Raw genomic sequence first — 21,793 nt, 5'->3', positions numbered from 1 at the left:
ATGTGGTATAGGGTCTTGAAAATGCCAGCCTTGCAACAGACTGGTTACCATGTGAAAACGTTTTAACTGGATCTATCAGTTGAGGAACTCAAGTTTGAGGTTTGGCCTCAGGGAGAAGCCCTTCTTGGTGATGAAAGGCAGGGGGAGGGGAGTAGATCCCCTTTCTCGTGTTAGTGAATGGGTTAGATTGGCTCTTTTTTTTTTTTTTTTATAAAGGTCTTGAACCTCTTCCTCTAGGAGTAAATGTTCACTGCTGAGGTGTTAGGCATGGGGAGGTAGATTGGGAGGGCATGTGAAGTTTTAGGCAGTAACAGTTTCACCACGGTAAAGGACACACCTGTGTCTGCTGATTTACTGCCTGCGTGGCAGGAAATATCAGTCTCTTCTGACAGGTGTGTGATTCGCGGGGGCTGTAGAGTCTGCGCATGGTGCTGGCTGAGGCCTCCTTGCAGCAGTCTTTGCTGCTTCATCTGTACCTGCCACTCTTGGTCCCTTCTGGGGCTGTAGGAGCAGTGGACTTGTTTTTGGTGCCTCTGGTAGGAGCCTGTATAAGAGGAGTCCTGCCTGGAGGCGCCGCGATAGAGGAGCCTCTGGGACGCAGGGGATTTCAGGGAACCCATGGTCTCCGCGGGGAGTAACTTGTTCCAAAACATTTGGTCAACCTGTAGCCCAAACAAGTGTTTTCCATCAAAGGGCAGGGTGAGCAGATGTTGCTTCAGGTTTATATCAGAAATGCTGAGCCATGCATGGTGTCCGGTAAAAATCCTGGTGCTGGCTTTGCAGGCAGTAATCTCCCCACAGATGCTCCCCTTCACCTGGCTCCCCTGCAGGAACAACGGGTCGGCGGATGGTAGGACTCTACAGCCTGGGAGATGTGTAAGAAAATGGAGGAGGAGGTTTGGGAAGAAGTCAAGGGGTGATGGGACGAGGGGGTAGAAGGAGCAAAGTAAACAGGGCTGATCCCCTTGTCCTTGCGCTTCTTTGGGGCCGGTCCCAGCACCAAATCAAGGGACTATCTTGGGTCGGCTTACTTTTGTGTGGCAGTGTCAACCAGTTCCGACAGGAGCTTTGTCGTACTTCTACCTGTTTGAGGGGAGGTTGTAGTCGCTTGCCTAGTATCCAACTCTAAGCGTTGAAGGAACGGCTGTCCTGAATCCTCCGGACTTTTGGATCCAGCAGCTCCTCAGCTTCTGTGCTGCGACAGTCGGGATGCGCTTGGCCACTTTCGACGTCAGTCTCAACGACGAACTAACTTTCTGCGTCTTCCTCAAAGCTGAAGGGTGCTGGTGCTATGTGGCGCCCTGGAGGGTTGGTTCCGCTGCAGTGTGGTTTAGGGGTTACGCGCCCTGCCTCGCCTCAAGGTCCCCCAGACGTAGTATGCGTTTCTGGCACACCAGCATTCCATGATATTGTGTGGGTCTTGTAACTTCGTCAATGTGCTGCTCTTCCTCCTCTGCATTGCAGTTGGAAGAGAAGACTCTCTGGCCAAGGCTGACTGGGCGGGATGCAAATAGTTTCGGCTCCCTCCATGCAGACATCGGGGATTTGCTCCCAGAAGACATCTGGGGCCTCCTACAGTGAGCATCTGTACCTCTTGTGCCCAGTGCCTTTCTGTGCCGTGCCAGAGTCTTCTTGCACCCGGACCCAAGACAGGCCTCGCTCCGATGAATAGCAAAACGTGCCCACATAGTATTGGTCAAACCGGAGGAATTTTGTGCGCCATGGGGCAAGGTTTGAACAGGCACCAGTTACCAATTTAGCATTTTCTGGCAGGAAGTTGAGTTGGTGTCCGACACCTTGAGCCAGGCTTGGGCCCAGCCAGTGATGACAGCAATGATCTGTCCTAATCTGCAATCAGTGTCAGTGGACTAAAGTGTTGAGAAGGGCCTCGGTACCAGAGCACTGGTCATGCATGTCACAAGCCAGTGGCTTTAAAACATTTTTAAAAAAGGACAATCATAATGGGGTTGGGGCCCAAGCGCAATGCCAGTCTACCGAGGAGTCCCCATTAACCCCTTGACTGAAAAGACTTCTTTGGTAAAAAAAAATTATTTATTTTTTTAAAAACTAGCGAACGTCAGAACCAAACAAGATGTAAGGAGAATGAAGGTGTACCTACCACAACACGTTACATAGTTTGTATTTACGCAGCGCTTGCTACCCCTGATGAGGAAAGTGCTTTGTGGCGTGTAGCACTCTACTATGGAACCCAATGTTAGAGGGAAATGATTAAGTGGACAGTCACACATGCTTTCTTGTCCTAATAAGATTAGCTGTATTAAGGTTAAGTTTGTGCTCTTGAGATCTCATACATTCACTATAGTGTTTTGAAATAGATGCTCCTTAGGCCCTTGGTGCCTTCGAACGCCCCTCAGATCACCTTAGTACATGGTCTGGGAAGCTGTTCATACAGGGTGTTCCACTGTTCAATTTAGGCTGGACTGCATGTGTTCCAAAATCACATCCGACAACGCACTGTCATGCACAAGTTGCAGCTAAGTACTCCTTGTTACCAAATTATTTGATCTCAGAGCATAGACTGTCACTGCCCCATACAGTGCCTCCTTAGATAAATTCTTACCTGAGGTGGAGTTGGTGTGGAAGATGTTCTTCCTCCGGACATAATCTCCTCTGTGATGTCTTTACCGCCTTGATTCGGATCTCGTATTCGAATCTAATGGTGAGAAGAATTTGAATAATCAATACACAAGAATCCTACCATTCTGCCACATACGCCAAACTTTGAACAGTCCTCTTTGGACTGATACATGAAACTTATTTTGCAGGTCCTTAAGCCTTTCAGAACAGTACACAGTTGGGAGTAGCAAACTGAGCAACAACTAAAAAAAATAAAAAAATAAAAATCCCTACGTTGTAGCCTTTTCATCACCACTTAAGTTGAAGTTCTCCTAAACAAATATTTACCTTACAAGTGATACAAGAACTGCACATAAATGTCACCAGGTGGATGTGCCAGTGGACATGACCTCTTACAGCTTGTGGACACAAGAGCATGAATCTGCAGTTAAGATGCAGACTGGACGGTTCTATTCTATTCTTTTTATTCCTCCTTAGTGATAGGCCATGGATTCTGAAGACCATGCCTTGGAAATGTTCTTCATATGCCTCGGTCCCTTTCACATGTGTCATGCCTCTTTTTGTTAACTAGCATTTTTGACTGTCAGGTCACCCAGTTTAAGTGATGGGAGTTCAGCGCTTAGTTATATGAGAATTAATGTGGAACAGGTTTAAACCCACGGATCGTGAATAGCACAGCAGGGCTTGGGTGTGAAAATGACTAGACTCGGGTGGGACAGTGTAGAATGCTTGGAAACTCTGAAGTATGCCACGTTATTAAGTTTCTGGCATGCCTTCTATTTCCCTGACAAACCTGCTCATTTGTCAAAGATGTTCCATAGCATAGAATGGAAGTCAGCGTCTAGGGTCTAACAGAATTTAGGTGCCCCAAACTAGTGAACCCCACTCCACCAATGTACCATCTAGTCCTTTATCAACCGAAGGGTTTATTGAGCTCTTCTCATTTGAAGCAGCAGAGCTTATGCTTTGGCTCATAGCAACCCTCAAAAGAGTGGCAGCTTCAAGGGGCAGCATCATCGCTAAACTTGTGCAAAGTCTTTTCGAACTCAAATGAAGAGTCACTGGCTGAAGAGGACCCTGACATTCAGGCAGGACTATCGACCATCTTCACATTCCCTTAAAAAGGGGATAAGAAAAGCAATGGAGGAACCTATCTATTGTTCAGGGTCTTGTAGGTTCTCACAAATAAACTCAGAAACGGTCTTCACAGGTGCCAGGCTAACCCCAACTGAACACAACACTAAACATATAGCTTAGAGTGAGACAGCAGGGAAAAGATACAGATTCCCCAGAACCACCTCTACAGCACAACAATTTCTTCTCTATATGCCAAAACTATGAAAAACCCATCTGTGAAAAAATTGGTTGTATTATAAGCTGTGGTTGTGACACCTCACAAAGTAGTACACTTGCCAGCCCCTTTCGGACCAGTGGGATTAATTTGTTAAACACTGTAGATCAATCCTGTGTAGCGGTGGCTCTGTGCAGCAAAGCTTACACAAAGCAAAGGGATAAGTGTAAAGCATTTAAACAGCACTAGAACAATTAAAGAAATCAACGAGACACCCAAGATACCCCCACCCCCCAAAGGGCATTTTATTCATGTTTACACATCACAACAAAAAGGAACCACTGGAGGGTTCTGAAGATAATAGCACTTACAAGGGGCAATAAAGCTGCACTTTCACGTAACCGCAACAACCATAAGCAAATCCAACAAAGGTGATACTAGGAAACTTTTAAGCAAAAACTTTTGCTAGTTGTACTGCTGCCAGTTAGTTACTTTAGGCAATCATCTCTGAATGGGAGCCAGTCACGGGTACCAGAAAGGCCATCAGAAACAGTAACTTTGGAGGAAGATGCATGCTTCAGGAAGTCCCAGACAAATGTATCCTTTGCTGATGCAAGGGATACAAGATGCTGAAAATAAGCAAGGATGATGTGAATGCCATGTGGTTGACAGGCGTCTTCATGCTGCTATCACTCGGTCCACAAACACTGTGGCCACAGGGGACAACGTCCCTCAATGTATTTTTGTCCCTGGCAGAAGTCTACTCTCCACTGGGCTATCGGTTTTTCCGCATCGCAGTTATAGTCCTATCTTTTCCTGGGCAATAAGTAGTCTTCCTGACGACCAAGCTGAACTTCAACAACTCTCCTGGGTCCAGCAGACTCTGGTGCAACTTGGAGCTCCAAGGTTCTGGTCTCTTGTGATGCACTGCGATGAGACCGCAGCCTGAAGATGTGGGCTACCAACTCAGCTCAGCAGGCTCCTTTCATAGTTGTGGCTCTGGTGGCAAACAGGTCAGTCAGCTGACTCTTGGAGTCTTGCTTCAACTGGGCACCAGAGACCACTTCTTCACAAGCAGGACACAGCAGGTGGGGTCCCTTCACGTTTGCTAGGCACCAGGCTCCGCATGAGTAGTACACACCAGCGAAGCCTCTTTGCCAGTTCTTTGGTGCAGCAGGGAAGTCCTTTGGTTCTCTCCAGACAGTCTGGGCTCGGGTAGCCCTTCTATGCTCAGAAAAATGCCCTCCAGGTGTAAGATGTTGGTAACCAATAAGGTACTAGGTTTCCTTCCTCCTGTTGACCACTTACTTCAAAATGTGGCACCTTCGTATCCCAAGATGCAGCATTCTGCCCACTTCCAACATGGAAGGACCCTTCGCTTGGTGTCTAAAGCCCAAACACAAGTGTGACTACAAAAGGGACTACATGACCCTAGAAAACCAGTTTGACAACTGGTTTCCAGGTCCCTAGTGCCAGCATGTTTACCAATACAATAGAGCATACCCTCTCAAGAGCATCCCATATGCCCTTCAAAGGTTATTTCTCCTTTGAAATGCACATTTTTGGCTAACACCAGTGTGGCCTACTGCAAGAGGGAGGTTTGTTAACACCTCCCTCCAGTGCAGGATTCTATTGTAACCTCTCCCAAGTCACTAGCACGTATCGTTGGGGGGGGGGGGCAGAAAACTGTCTCCGAGACAAATCCTCATGAGCACCCATTAACAGCACAAGAGCCTAAAGGCAACAAAGTGACAAATTTACTTATGACATTATCGAACTAGCAGATTGATATATTGAAGAACCAACTTTTGGTCACACCATTTTGGAGTTAGCACAACTGAGGGAGGGCCAGCATGTAACTCTGTACTCACCAAATCGGGCGACCAAGTGTTTCCACAGTAAAAACAACAGTTTTGTGTTTGCACTGCGAGAACTTGTAAAATGCATATTCTGCTCATTAAATATCCTGCACGGTTCAGAAGGACTGGCATGGGGTGATTACACATACTGCAGGCAGGGGGAGAGTTGCTTTGTCATTGCTTTAAATGGCAAAGTCTGGTTAGCAGTTTAAAACTGCTCTTCCAGTCTGCAATTAGGGACTGGGAGACTCGTTTTAGGTGGCACAAGCAGTTCTGCAATTCCTGGAGTGCCCATATAGCTTATGCCCTCTGTGCCATATCCTAGGGACCAACTAGACTGTTCGTAGCATTGTGTCTGGCACTGTCGATTGAGAATTGTAATCAATTTGGCATCCTATGAATAGTCTGTCCTTTGTCCTTCTATCCAGTGGAAAGGGAAACCTCAGTCATAAGACATTGTTTTGGGGTACCCATTCATAAGTCAAGAAAGGTGCAAGATACAAGACATACCAGGGATTCAGCAATTTGCCAAGTACATGGGTTGCTGTCCGGTGGGCAGTAGTTATACACTCAGTCTCCAGACAAAATGAATGCAGAAATTGTGCCTGGATCTGGCTAACACTCACATTACATGTGAAAATGCTACTCCACCTCAGAAGCAAGCACGTCAAAATGGCCCTGTTAATGTGGATTGCTGCAGCACCCACGGGAGCCTCAGGCTGCCACTGTACAACAAGGCTCGATTTAGAAGTAGGGCTGAACTACATACCCTTGGTTCTCGGGAATGACAGCAAGTCACATGCTCTTATAAAGCCAAGATATGGGCAAGATCAGGCCTGATGGAGGCTCAATCTAGTTTAGAATGTTCAAAGCGGGTCCTTACCTGTCACAACCGAGGTCTTTGGCTCCACTCGCACCAGCAGGGCTGCAAGGCTCAGTTCAAGGACTCATACTCAGTCCCCTTTGTAGCCCCTCCTCCGAGCGCATTTGATTTTATGCTGGCATAAAGAAGAACCCTCAGGGGAATCTTGAGAACTTCAGGTATTTTTTTATTTTTATTTTTTTTTAAAATACAAATGGCATAATGAATTCGTGCAGGGTTTCCTTAACTGTGGGTCTGGACCCAGTGGTAGTCGCTAAAGATCAGGTCCACATACAAGTCATATTTAAAATGATTATCCATGTTTGAGAAAAGGTGCTGAACAATGCCCTGAAGCGCAGTTTTAAAACAAATCCTCGCAAATGTTACCAAGCAAGATTCCAGGTGTGCTATCCGGAGTTTGTTGTTGTTTTCTTTGACTTCACAAAGTTACTTCAACAGAGGGTGTGTTTATTCAGCATGGTCATATACCGCCATATTGCTTGTGTATAACTCACGTATCAATTGAGAAATATGGATGCATCTTAACTATTGACGACTTTGGATCTGGGAAACCAGGTTCAAGTCCCAATGTTGGTTCAACATCTAAGGCTTCTGGGCAAATTACTACCTCCTGTACTTCAAATTAAATTAATCTGAAGCTCATATAAAGCTCCCCACTGCCTTGGGAACTATTCTCGATATAAAACGTTTAATAAAAACAATTGGTGTTCTGTTCATTAAAGCTATGTGGTCGCAAAAGTTTGCTGTTCTAAAAAATGTGGCTGTGATTCTAAAGGGTTTAGGGACAAAGCTTGATGTGAACATGCTAAATTAGTAATAAAAGTTCAGTTTCCGTTATAAGTGGACCAGGTTGCAATCTGAAAAAAAAGATCACGGGTAAGATTGTGAAATTAAGTGAACTATGCATTAACGAGCGCTTATGTTACGTTAAATTTCGCCTTGTGCCACTTATCCAACTACTTGGCCCGGACACCTTTAAGTCTTAGGGAGAGAATGGAGGATGTTTATGCAAACCCATTGTTTAACTCCTAGTAGGCCTTGCCAGTATATTGACTACTGGTAAGGTGACCGACAGAATAGTTGAGCACGAGAAACGGGTTGTCTGATATCGGTGGGGCAGAATAAAGGTAACTGGCGAGGGTGGATTTCTGGGGGGTGGGGAGAGCAGTGTAAAAGCTCATACTCACATGCAGTACCATGCACAAACCCACTACGACGCAGCCTTCAGGGCAGCCACTCGGGGATGGGGCAACCAGTAATGGTGAATATTAGGGGTAATGAAACCACTGGTTAACAGCGGCAAATACTGCCGAGACCGAAAGAAGAGGGTCGAGTACCCCCCCCCCCCCTCACCCCAGTGAGCCTTGTCGCCATTACTAACTTACTGTATTTTCATAAAATCGTTTCCTTCAATTACCTTCCTATGTCCACACACTACCTTTTAAGTCAGTATCTAAATTCCCATCACCTACACAACGGTTGTACTGAGCATGTTTAATGTTATCGTACAAAAAGCCATCTTAAACGGGTATAGTAACAATGCTATCGATGAACAGGATCTCCAAGGGTCATTAGAAATGGCAAAATTGTTTATAATTGGGTGCATTAATCTCCAAACATTTATGACCTTTTGTAGATAAGTGAAAGGTCAGATCTGTACCACGCCGGACGGGGTTAGTCACATGCAGCATCCGCAAGCGCTGCTCTTGGGCTACAAGTGTGCCATGATGAGGTCGTGGCACCATCAGCACCGCATGTTTCACCGGGAGAGACAGCAGTGAGAAACAAAGTGGAGCAGCGCGGGCACTGGTCCCTCGCCACAACAGCATTCACACAATAAAACCAAGTCACGCCGGCTAAGGTCAGCCCCGCCGCCCGAGGGGGGCGGCCATGCTTCCCACTGCAGGATTACAAGCATGACACAGTGAAAGGCCGCGAAGCGGGCCCGGGAGCTCCCCCACCTCGTCTTCCCAGATTCAGCAAACCACTCCCCCGCCAGCCCGCAGCCGGCCCCCTTCTTCCATGTGAAGCCCGGGCTGCTGCTCCGAGGGCGCACGGGGTGTCCCGGCCCCAGGAGGGACGCCCACCGTACCTGTGCCAGCGCATCGCGGGTCCGCAGAGCCCCCCACGGGGGCCGTCCGATCAGGAGCCGCCGGGTCTGCCGCAGGCCCCCACGGCCCGCACGGAGCCCGCCGCCCCAGGCTGGCGCGGGGGGCGCGATGCGCAAGGACGCGGCTGAAGATGGAGGCGGCCGCGGGTCCGGGCGCACGAGGCGAAGTTTAGCAGAAAGCAGTTTCCGCCATGCAGAGGAGTCTCATGGCCGAGGCACGTACGTGGGGGGAGGGACGGGGAGGCCCCGTGAGTCAGCACATCTCCTCCCCCTCGGGGAGGGCCGACGAAGGGGCTCCGCAAGGGCGCAGAGGCGGCGCATGGTGCCAAGGCATCCGCGACCAATGGGGCGCGGGGGGCTGCACAATGGGGGAGCGGGAGTGAATAGAAGGCCGGCACCGGGGAGGCGCGGGGGCTGCACAATGGGGGCAGCGGGAGTGAACAGGAGGCCGGCACCGGGGAGGCGCGGGGGATGCGGGAGTGGACAGAACCCCGAGAGTGGACAGGAGGCCGGCACCGGGGAGGCGCGGGGGCTGCACAATGGGGCAGTGGGAGCAGACAGGACCCCGACACGGAGGGAGGGGGGCTGCACAATGGGGGCAGTGGGAGCAGACAGGACCCCAGCACGGGAGGCGCGGGGGGCTGCACAATGGGGGCAGTGGGAGCGGACAGAACCCCGAGAGTGGACAGGAGGTCGGCAGCGGGAGTGGACAAGAGGCCAGCACCGGGGAGGCGCGGGGGGCTGCAAATGGGGGGTGGGAGCGAATAGGACCCCGAGAGTGGACAGGAGGCCGGCACCGGGGAGACGTGGGGGCTGCACAGTGGGGGCAGCAGGATGAGCGGGAGTGGACAGGCGGCCGGCACCGGGGAGGCGCGGGGGCTGCACAATGGGGGAGCGGTAGCGAACAGGACCCCGAGAGTGGACAGAAGACCAGCACCAGGAAGGCACGGGGGCTGCACACTGGGGCAGCAGGTTGAGCGGGGGTGGACAGGAGGCTGTAGTGTTGGGGCCTTAGGCCCCCATGCTACTGGAATGGACACGGATTCTTAGTGGATGGAACTGGGCTTGGGCACGTGCCACCCGGCCCTTTTTATTGCCAGGGTCACCTGACCGGTGACGCCTGTGTTGGGTGGGTGTGGGGTGTATGTGGGAGGCCAGCCCTCAGCAGAGAGGCTGGCCAAACACTGGAACGTGTCCAGCAGGACACTACATTCCTCCAAAACTTTGAGGAACAAAAACAAAGTCCAACCTGCAAGAGAAAAAAAACAGTAACAAAACACAACCATCAGTCTCACAGGCCGCAGGATTGCCATGGGCAGGTGCAGCTGGGAGCACACGGATCCTACTGCACGAGTTCATGATTTGACCGGTCACAGCCGGGCACGAACACTGTGTGGAAGAAGTCCAGACTCTGACAGTCAGATGGTTGGTTAAGTGTCCACTGATGCACTGTGGTTCGGTCCTGTGGGCACTCGTGGCGAGGCTGGTGGTGTTTACAGTTCAATTTGTTTGAATCGGGCATATCATTTGAATAGGGTGCGTCATTCGAATTGGGTGCATCAAGAGCGTTGGTGGAGTCCACTGTGAATCTGCTTACCGAGACATCCTGGCTTCACGAAGGCCAATCCCTCAAAGACGGATGACATCTATGATGGCGTGAAGTCCTCTTCTGAAACCTTTGTACATCCTGACACTCTGATGGCAGAGCTGCTTCCAGACCACCTCTCGTTTGTGGACTCTTCACTATGGAACTTCCTCAAGGCCTTTTCGATGGGTTTGCCACAGGAGATTGGCATGGGCCATCTGCCGGCCGCTGCAGGCTCTCCGACAGGAGCCATGGTCAAATCATTCGTGCAACCACAAGGGGGGGATGTTCCATGGTCAGGGCGCTTGCCGACATGGATCAGGTGCATGCGGGCTTTCAGGGCAATTGTCTATCACATCGCCAGAAGGGTGTCTAGTTGGTGTCATGTTAGTTCACTGAAGACAGTCTTGGTGTGCTACGCCACGCTTTCTTCTCCTTTGTTGTGGCGTCTGGCCACTTGTCTCCCTTTCGTGTGGACCTTTCGAAGGTCCTGTCCTGTCGAAGGACTAGGGGCTCATCCCCGTGTTGCAGTGGTGGCGTCGTGCCACTTAGGGTGTGCGACTCTCCTCTTGCTAGTTGCTGCTGACTCAGTCTTAAGGCAGCGTGGGGGAGGACACTCCTTGGTTAGTCTTTGGCCCGTTACAGGGCAGTGACATAGGGTCACTTTCTTTTCCTCTTCACTTGAGGGTGCAGTACTTGCACCTCAAGGAAGGGCTTTCTTGGCACTGGGTCTTGCTTGAACCTGGGTGTGCTATGCAGGGTTGGTCACTTCTGATGACCTCCTGTGTGGTGAGCCAACAGTGTCCATCTTGTGTTGCTGAAAGGCCGGCTGGCACGGCCTCTTGTCCCATGCGTTACGTCACGCTCTCAGGTGCTCTCTCCAATTTTGCGGGCGTTTTTCCATGTCGTCACGTTCTCTGGTGCAGCTCTCTGCACATGTGAGTCTTTTCTGGGCGTCTTTTGTTATTGTCTGGCATGTCCCTTTCTTGTCCTGCCGTGATGTCCATCACTGCTGGGGCATGTGGCGTTCTTTCGTCAGTGGCGGCGGACGGCCGCCAGGGGCTGCGTAGTCCATGCGCGCTCTCCGCGTGGCACTTGCGTCCATTTCTCGCCGTTGTAGCTTGGCTGGGATAGCTGCAGTCTTCTCCTTCCCTTTTCAGCGTTGTCTGCGTCGCTTCCTTCTTCCTTGCCGTTTCTGTCTTCTGTGCCGTTTCTGTCCACGGGCGCACTCTTGGTGTGGAGCAGTCACTTTCTGAAGGTGCTGCTGTAAACTTGCCTTCATCCACGCTTGTTTTCCTTTAAAACAGAAATAGGGTGCAGTGCCACCTTTGGCCACTGGATGTCAGTAGTGCGCTTCTTTCATGCTTGAAAGACACTCTTTCTTCCTCTTGTGCCTCGTTTGTTGGAGACAGACACCGGAGAGGATCCAGGCTGGAGGGGGCTCTGGAGGGGGCTGCAGAAGCTGCAGGTAAGTGTCTTTTCCTTTCTTTTCCACTTTTCTGTCTTTTTTTTTCCAAAATGTTTATTTATTTTTTCTTCTTTTAGCCTCATTGAAAGAGGCTGTCAGACACTATGAAGTTTTCAGGGGGTGTTTGGGGGCTCCGGGCACTGTTCTCTGTGGGTGCGTGTAAGCACCTCACTTCTTTATTCATTTCTTGGAGTTGGGGGCGCGGCCTTTGGCATTTTCTTCGTTTTCTTTGGTGCGTGGGAGCACCATTATTTCCGAGTAAAACGGGCGACGGCCCCAACCATTCTTCTGGCTCTTTAATTTCTTCACGGCGCGCAACAGCGCCTTTTGCCCATGTGCTGCGCGGACCGCTGCGCTCTATTAGACTCTTGGGGGGGGGGGGGGGGGGGCTGGGCATTTTCCACGGGGCCACGGGGAACAGCAGCACTGCGCACCTCGCAGCGCTTTAATTGTTTTCGGCGCCCGCAGCCGTTCTGGCAGTGGTGCGGACACTCAGATTGGCAGCACTCACCCCCTCATTGACACAGCTGGGGCTGGGGCTGCGACAGCCTTCTCCCCCCAGCGCATCGCAGAAGATGCTCCCTGCCACGTGGGATCGGACCCTCTCGTTGCCAATGTAGTGTTGGGGCCTTAGGCCCCCATGCTACTGGAATGGACGACACGGACATGGTTTCTTAGTGGATGGAACTGGGCTTGGGCACGTGCGCCCGGCCCTTTTTATTGCCAGGGTCACCTGACCGGTGACGCCTGTGTTGGGTGGGTGTGGGGTGTATGTGGGAGGCCAGCCCCGAGCAGAGAGGCTGGCCAAACACTAGAACGTGTCCAGCAGGACACTACAGAGGCCAGCACCGGGGAGAGCCCTTGCACCTCAGCTCACACACACATGAATAAATATATACACACCCGCACGCACGGAGGAAGGTGGCCGGAGAATGTGCTTCCATATCCAGAGGAGGTAGCACAGGTAACAAGGGCGTGGGAGTTGGGCTGGGGCTCCCACCCCTCAGCGGGCCCTACATCTCAGGATGTACACAGTTAACTGAGACGGAGCTTCTACACCCCCCCCCCCCCCCAAAAAGCAGGCCCTAGATCTAGGGATATATACACACACACACCCGAAGGGAGTGCTCTCCCTCAGCGGGGCGAGCATCTCGTGATAGACAGTTAAATGAAGAGGGCGCTTCTATCCCTCACCAGGGTGTGCAGCTCGCGATACACACTGGTAACCAGAGAGTGCGCTTCAGCGGAGGGGGCCCAATGGTTATTTTTCAACGCAGACCACTGCCATAGACATATATTCTATCCATCAGCAGGGTGTGCAGCTCGTGTATTTCTAGAACCAAAAAGATCTTTGTTGCAGGTAAGCACAGTTGCAAGAATGTATCACTCAGTATCAAATGCACTTTGTTTGGAATTCATAAGTAAACGTTTACAGGTAAGTAATGCTTTTCAGTTTTACAAGTGGACACAGCGCAATTTCGCATAGAAAGCAATGCAATCCTACGGGGAGGAAAAGTAACAAAAGCTGCAGGTAAGTACTCTACTTACAATCCCAGTCTTTGGGCTTTAGGGTGTCCACAGGGCAAAGTTTAAGGAGACACCAAGGGTGCACCACCAGCAACACAGGGCCAGCCGGGTGCAGCGATCAAAGCTGGCATCGTCTTGTTGGTCAGGAGTGTTGCCAACCCAGGGTGGACTTGAGCTCGAGGTCAGAATCGCTTGGGAACCTTCTCTGTACCAGTGGGCCAGCTGGACACGGGCCATGGTCATCTGGTGCAGAGTGAGCATGACTCACGGATCCGGGGTGGTTCTTGGTCCTTGGGTAGGCAGCTGATCCACTTGGGGTTTGTAGAGGTCGCTGGTCCTGCAGGACCAATAGTCTTCTTGAAGCAGGAGTCTGAATCTGCAGACAGGCCGGTAGAGCTGGGGCCAAGTCGGTTGTCATCTGGAGTCTTCTCTGCTGGTGCGGCTCTTAAGTTCCCCACCTTGTCAGGTCACCAGGAAACTGAAGAGCAAGGTTCAGGCGTGCACCTAAATATTGGATTTAAGGGTGTCACCAAGGTCAGAGAGCAGTAGCCCATGGCTACACCCTTCCTCTGCTCACTACCTTTGGGGAGGAGGGGCACAATCCTAACCCTATTGGCCCATATCCTCCACAGCAAGATGGAGGATTCTGTCAAGAGTTGTTCACCTCCGCTCTAGGCACCCTGGTGGGAGGTCCTTGTTGAGATGGGCAAACCTTCTAGTGTTCACTAATTTTCCCGTCGGACCTGCTGCCAAAAGCAGGACATGGAAAAATTGGTCAAGCAAGATTCAAGGAACTCTCCGCAAGACATGCTCCTAGACTCCGGAACCACTGCTGGTCTGCTTTGGAACTGAAACAAGACTGTATCCAGTTGTGAGGGCTCCCACTGCAACATTGTTTCTCCAGCAAGATTTTTGCAACATCTGTGGCTGTGCATCCTCCAGGGTCACAGGACTCTGCCTGCATACAAAAAGCATGAAGGAATCTCCCTTGGAGTGAAAGTCATTCCTACATCTGCAGGCATCTCAAGACGACTGGCTGGTGGACCCTGCTATCCCATGGCCAATGTGAAGGCTCTGCTCACAGGTGGTTCTGTGGCCCTCTTTGGGTCCCTGCTGTCTTGTGATCCACTTGGGAGACTGGGCCCCTGCTGCAGCCACTGGAGCAGCACCCCTGTGCACCGTGACTGTTGCTCTTGCCAATGCTTGTTTGCTCTTCCGCCAAAGACATCTTCAGGCTGCAAGAAGCCCCAGCCTCCAACACCATGCAACTCCAAGATCCGCTTCCACTCTGCAGCTCCTTTGATGCAAGAGTTCTGTTTTATTGTGCCTTTGAGGCCTTCCTGCGCTCCCTGTTGCTGCTGGCAGTGGGTCACTCTTGGGGGCTCCAGATGGTTTCCCTCTTGATGAGAGCCTGCCCTGACTCTCTTCCAAGGGTCAAGTCACTAGGACCTTGCTGGTCCTCAAAAACCTACAACTTAGCTTGCAACTACTATTTGCATTTGCCAAGGTTTGTTGGTGGCCCTGCTGACCACTGATCCTCCTGCAACCGGCGTGGGACAGTCCATAGGTGACTTCAAGAATCTCCTGCATCCTTCTGACTCTGCAGCTGGACTTCACCTTCACCATCCTGCAGCAACTTCACCTCCAAGAGGGTAGGCATTGCCTACCTGCACAGCCTGGCAATCCCAGTGTGGTCTGGACCCTGTACTCTTTTTCAGGTTCTTCTCAAACCTGGTCCACAGGTCGCAACAGCAGCTGGGCAATAGAGGCTTCTGCTGACTCAGAGGGTTTCCAACGCAACTTGACCACTATGCACCTGGGTTCGCTTTTCTGGGTATCCACTGATGAAGGCAATCTTCGACCTACTCTGTGCCAATTGGTTTCATCGGGGTCCACTGGAAAGAGTCCTGAATCCATAAAAACCCAACCACGACGATCCTATGTTAGTGTATGGAACACCTGGCTTGATAACTTTGCACCTGTGTGCCTCTAGGATTACAGTTACTCACCTCTGGTATTTTCTTACTCTCTCAGCCCTGGAATCCAAAAACACTTTCCCTGGTTGGGCACCTCCATTTCTATACTGCTTTTATTATATGGTTCTCTCCCCCCAAAATAAGGCCTTGTGTATTCCTAGGATTGTTTCCAACTGTATATTTTGTATGTAGATATCTCCAAATGGAGCTATACCAATGTTAGGTTAGCCTAGGGTGTTGTAATAAAGAAACCTTTATGTTTTTGCAAGACCCGGTGTGGTTCATTCTTATGGTTGGTTACTGACTATTGTGGTATTGCAAGTGCTTTACACTCCTCCTAGAAAAGCTTTAGATGCTCACCACAGCTACCCCTGATGAGCTCTTGCTATCTGTATACCTAAACACCATCACTAAGGGTTGCTTAGACTCAGTATACGGTGCCACACCATAGGTGTACACCATAAAATGATCCAACCCCCTACAGTGCTTCTATCCCTCAGCAGGAGTGTGCAGCTCATGAGACACAAGTAACCAGAGAGGGAGCTTCTATCCCTCAGCAGGGCCGCAAAGCTTGTGATACAAACTGGTAACCAGAGAGAAAGCTGCTATCCCTCAGCAGGAGCGTGCAGCTTGTGATATACACCCAAATGCAGTAACTAGAGAGTCTCAATCGACGTAGCAGACCGATACCAATGACCTAGTGATCTGCACACATATTCCATACCTCAGAAGGGGCAGACATCTCGTGATATGCCCAAAAACGCCCCCACATCAGACAGCTGAAATAGTATTGACCTCATGACAAACACAGGAGTATCTAAGAGCAAGCTCTATCTATGCCTTAGACAGGGAAATGCATCTTGTGTTATACACACACACACAGGTAACTGGATAACAAGCTTCTCCACCTCAAAGGCGGAAATGCATCTCGTGTTATATATGAGCGCGCGTACACACACACACACACACACACACACACACACACACACACACACACACACACACGTAACCGGATAACCAGCTACTCCACCTCAAAGGCAGAAATTCATCTTGTGACTGATTCTTTATCCTACAAAGCAGAAATGGCACGCATCTCAATATAACCACACAAGAGGCAATAGGTCAATGAACTGTGGTACCCTAGGAGGAGAACCTGCCTGACCTAACACCTTGGGGTAACTGCCAATTTCTGTACGCCAGAGGTTACACACACCGTGTGATACTCACAATTAAGGGTTTCTTAACAGCCAGCTTACGTACCCCTCAGGTGCCACTTTGTGATATTTAGAGTCAGGTGTAATTAGAGAGCAAGTTTCCATACCCAACAAAGCAGAGATGTACCTCAATACACACACGGTAACCAGACAGGAAGCCTCCATATACACAACAGATCATAAACTGAGCTTATTTCACGGTCTACACACGCTGACACTAGTAACTGGAGTGCAATCTCCCACAGAGACAGCAAGGCACTGGATACACCAACACTGGCTAACAGGAGAAAACACTTCCATAGGTAAGCGGAACCATAAATCTCAATCTACCCCTACCAGTGTTAAAAGGAGAAATGGCACCAATACTCAGGGTAGAGATAGTATTCAACCTGAGTATTGCACAATGGTGGTTTGCCACTGTAGTTGTGGTACAATCACAATTTTTATTGAAAAGAAATCTTTTGAAGTGCCTGTATCTTTAATCCCGCCGGACAGAGTTGCTTTAAATTGGGCTGTAACTTGGCATAATTAGCTACAGTTTAGTATGCTTAGATAAAGGGGGTAGAGTTGGGGTAAAAAATAATAATAAAAAAACGTGTTTTCAAAGGATAAATCCTACTGCATTTTTTGCTTGCTCCTAAAGCCCAAACAACTGAACTGATTTACACCAAACTCCGCATAAATGCAGAACTTTACTCGAGGAGCGCTTCTTTTGGAAATGGGGTCAAAACACGCAGTTTGTTACAAGTGTTCAATATAGCTGCCAAATAGGCTTTAAGTGGTTAACATTTATCTCTGATGTTTGGAATTCATAAATCACTGAAAGGCCTGGATTTTTTTTATTTTTATAAAGTGGGTGTAGGGTGTGCCTGATTGAACATATGAACACTGTTTTGGAACCATACCACAAGAAACATTTCTCTTGTGGCAGCCAATTAATTAGACTGGGCAAAGCCTCTATGCCCCTCAAAGGGGGGACGCATCTTGTAATATACACTAACAATCAGAGGAAGCTTCCATTATCAGAAAGGCACAAATCATGGACCTTGGGATATATAAACACATTAAAAGAACAGCTTACAGGCCCATTAGGAGCACAGGATACCATGATCATCTTGATAGCTAAGCAACCAGAAAGCGTGCATCATTACACCCAAGAGACAGCCTAGACCTCAAACAGACACCGCAAGCTGCCATCCCCCACAGATTCTGGGCTACGTAACCTACATACAGCTGTGCCCCACAATCAGTCACAGGCTGGCAGGTTTTTTCTTAGCATATGAAGAAATCCAAAAAGCATCTGGTTCCTTTCAGGGACAGAGAATTGTAGGGGTTATAAGCAATGGTACAGGGTTTCCTCTTCGGTTTTTGTACTGAGTACAAGTCCGTCAAAAATAGCCAGCAATCAAACTATTGCTAAGAAAGCTTTTTCACTGCAAAGCAAACATGGACACCGACTTACAAAAGAAAGGCAAAAATGCACTGAAACTCAATAGATAACTAATGCTCACAATCCTGCGTTCCCACACTCATTAAAATGATAGTCCACAAGTTTGTCAGGGACAGTGATGCCCAAGAATGAGGATTGATATTAGGTTGATTTGAGACGTTTGTAGCTATTATTTTCAGGGTGCCATTGACTGGCAGAGAAACATACTAGCCTGCCATTTCTGAAACTAGACAGGTGGTGGCCTTGCACGGATACCACTAAATTCATACCCATAAAGCCTTGGAAATGTCAAACACTGGCTTTAAAAAATGAATTCTCTCACGTTGTGACAGTCTGAGGTGGTGAACTCCCACAACCTAGTATATTATATTTATAAAAAAAAAAAAACACATTTGCAGGACGGTATTATATAGCTGAAAGGGACAGGCCAAATCTGTTATGGTGTGAAGTCCATATACTTTCAATGTGGTCTTCACGTAATCACACTTTTGGCCTATGGCTCACCTATGCAATAGGTCCACCAACATATGCTGGTTACTGTTTTTATCAGGCGAAATGTGGCAATGATTGGATGGTAGGACTTTCGCCAGTTGTTTTCAGTACTTGAGTTTGTAGGTAGTGTTCACACAAGTTTCATTGCTCCGGATTCCAGTATCTCTAGTTTCAGAAATCTTTTAGCCACTTAGGATCCTTGGGTGCCAGCTGACTATAAGCACAAGTGGCGCTACCATTCCCCATGCAAAAACCCCTCATGAAAAGCACCATTGTGTGTGGCATGCAGATCCCCACTCCAACCCATTGACTACAAACATGTTGATTATCCCCAACACTCAAGATACATACGAAAACTCAAATTTAGATTAAGCCTTAGCAGGGATTCTTTCCTCGGTGAGGGAGGCTGAAGGAAGCTACCATATTTTTGGGAAAAAGTGCTGACAATCTGACAAAGTTATTGTTAAGTGTGCTATCTTTTCCAGTCAATCAGATCAGGGGCATTCAGACACCCAGCAATGCGTAGATGTTGAAAATCTTTTTGTTGTACACTTCCACACAGTCCGGGGGCTATGCATACAACAAGAAAACAGGTAGCCTAAAATGGCATTTCAATTTCAGTTACTTTCTAAAAATCCCCAAACCAGTGTAACCTGATCATCAAATGTGGGCACTAAAAAAAACCACATTATTTTAGGCAAATCTTAAGAGACCCAAAGGAGACAAAGTTGGGGGTTAAGCCTCATCAGGGCTATTTTCTGGTGTGAGTGAAGCATAAAAAGTTAAAACTCTTTAAACGTCTTGTTCAGTGTGTTTTAGCCAACTGCCAAGGAGCTCTAGCTATCCTCAATAGATTCTTTCTGTCACAAAGAACTAGAAAATGTATAGTTTGTATACTTTCCATGAAGCCCTTATTTTGGAGTCTGACATCAAAGGGCCGGCTATACCCTAACCAATCAGTTCGGGATCTGCCACAATTTGGTGATCAGACAGATTACTGAATTACCTTTCCTAGGAAAACCCATGCATTTGGTATTGCTGGACTCAAGATATTCAAGGCAACATTTTATTGATTAGTATGCCAAGATTATTGTTTGACCAATTTAGAATGTTTTAGAAACGCACCAAGACAGGGCAAAGTTGTTAAAAATATGAAACTTTATTTTTCCTTATTTCTTCAAGCTGCAATGGGTTATTGATAAGATTTGCAACAATACAGCCCAGGATACGTACAAAGAGACCAAGGAGTACATATATTAAACTCCGTCATACAGATTTGAAAGAAAGCTCCAGCATAGGACACCCCAGCAGTGAAGGAGTTGAGAACAGCGGTGGTAAAATCTGGAACATTGTCCCTTTCAGAGTATCTCTTGGGCTTCATCAGTAAGAAAACTGCTCTTTCCATTTAATGATTTATGTTTCATGTAGAACATTTTCAAAGTAAGTCTAGTGACAAGGAGCTAAAGAAGAGTCGCACAGATCCACCTCAGTGATACATGTATGAGTTTGCCTTGCCTTTGTGGTCCGGAGCGTTCAGAGGAGCGTCATAACCAAAACTGATATTTTGTGCTACAAACCACTGGCATTAACCAGTCTTGACACGACTAGGAAAGGTTGCCTGGAGCTTCTAGGGGAATTACAAATGCGGGAAAATATGCCAGAGACTGATGGCATGAAAATAGATTTTTGTTAATTTGCTTGCTGTTAGTAGCATGACAAGTATGACACGCTGACAGCAGTTCCCCAGTCTAAAAGGCAACTTCTTTGGGTAAGAGTGAAGATACTGATCTGCCAGAACAGTAGAAATGAGGAGCATGTTGCTCTCCGGTCACTGGGTCAGGGACCTCAGGCCCTACATCTTCTCTGGAGGCTCAACTACCAGGGAGGATGACCGCATACAGTAAATTGGGAAGGGTGGGTTTCTTTCTGGCAGGCACAACAAAGAAACTGGGTTGGTTAGGAATCCAACACACCAGTTACAGGAGTTTCTTGAAAGACGGCCAAGAGAATGCTTGTGCAGGCTGAAATGCCAGAGGTGGACATCATCGTACCAGCACAAGAAACACCACTGTGTGCGCAACACACACATTGAGTCCAATGAACTCCCTCACACTCTATTACAGTTACACAAAAACTACCCCTCCCCCAACCACATGCATCCTTCATAGATATCAGACCAGATTAATACACTGGCCCCTATTTTTGAAACTTAACTGATATTTTAAGGGAGAGCCAACAAGGGCTCTCCCTACAGGTGGGTACGCAAAATAAAGCCTTAACCCGGCCATTAAATAGTGTCACAACATCAATCTCTGCATAGATTGGATTAAACGTGCACTCCATGAAAAGGAGATACATTTTTGGTGTCAACTTGACATGGTTAAACAAAAGCATCGGACCCTTTAAGGTTGAACAAATTTTAAGCTCCGCTGAGGAAAAAAAGGGATGTCCAGAAAATATAGTAAGAGAACGAGCTTACAAATCTCTGTTCATAAAGCAATGTACAAAGGCTTCACACCCCCTGCTAAAAAAAAAAAAACAGAATAGTAATCACGGCACGTATACAAGAGACAAAAGCACGCCTAACTTTTCACAAAAAACATTATCACAGGTGCAGCCCACACACACAAGTGACAGTGTAAGACTTCTTCAGAACAGATACAACATGGATGGCATTGTTTTAAACATGTACAAGCCATCTCTGGCTGCTAAATGTAAACCATAGGAACCACAAGATGTGTTAACACGCTATACTGAAGCTCCTGGAAGCATAAATGTGGATGATACGTTTCTTGGTGGCTTATATTCTCTGGTGACAAAAACCCGTTCTTGGCCAATCCCAAGAATCAAAGCCAGGTCATGCTCAGCGCTGTGGAATGTCTATAGCCGGACACCCATGACATTTTTGTGGGGTCAAGGGCAACAAGTTTTCATTTTTATTTTGTCCTTAGAACAGGTAGGCCCAACCCCCTGCAACACAAACCCTTTGGCTGCCAGTTTACAGAGAATGGAACGGGGTACAGTTGAGGTAATGTACGTTCATATGTTAATGCTGTTTGAACTTGTATTTATGGTTCATTAATAACAAGGCTTTATTATTAGTGTGAGTGCTGCAAAACTTAAGGTCGCACTACACCCCTGACAGTGCCCATAAAAAAAAAAAAAGCTTACACACTTGTTTGAAAAGTTTAACAATATGAGCCTAAGTGTAATGCTCTCAGACTGCACTGATTGGATGCAAAAGTTTGTAGATGCTTGCAGGCAAGAGTAATGATTCTTTGCTTTCAAAGTAAAATGTTCAGAGAAAAAAAATGTAAGTAGGAAGAAAACACTTTGCATA

At 48.3% G+C, this 21,793-nt stretch overlaps 1 protein-coding gene across 8 annotated transcripts in view; it reads right to left on the bottom strand.

The window, feature by feature from the left end:
• The window catches only part of EIF4G1 (eukaryotic translation initiation factor 4 gamma 1), a 723,480-nt gene that overhangs the window by 406,982 nt on the left and 294,705 nt on the right, over window positions 1-21,793 (bottom strand). For 7 of the 8 annotated variants that reach the window (XM_069212975.1, XM_069212971.1, XM_069212974.1 and 4 more), the window contains one exon: window positions 2,582-2,674. In XM_069212975.1, coding sequence (XP_069069076.1) covers window positions 2,582-2,674 — 93 coding nt within the window. Of the gene's footprint in view, window positions 1-2,581; window positions 2,675-8,723; window positions 8,960-21,793 lie in introns of those variants that run through there. The other variant, XM_069212978.1, reaches the window with a different exon arrangement.

The sequence above is a fragment of the Pleurodeles waltl genome, chromosome 11, assembly GCF_031143425.1.
Source record: "Pleurodeles waltl isolate 20211129_DDA chromosome 11, aPleWal1.hap1.20221129, whole genome shotgun sequence".
NCBI classification, from domain to species: Eukaryota; Metazoa; Chordata; class Amphibia; order Caudata; family Salamandridae; genus Pleurodeles; species Pleurodeles waltl.
The sequence above is the reverse complement of the archived record's forward strand: the minus strand, read 5'-3'. Positions and strand labels throughout refer to the sequence as shown.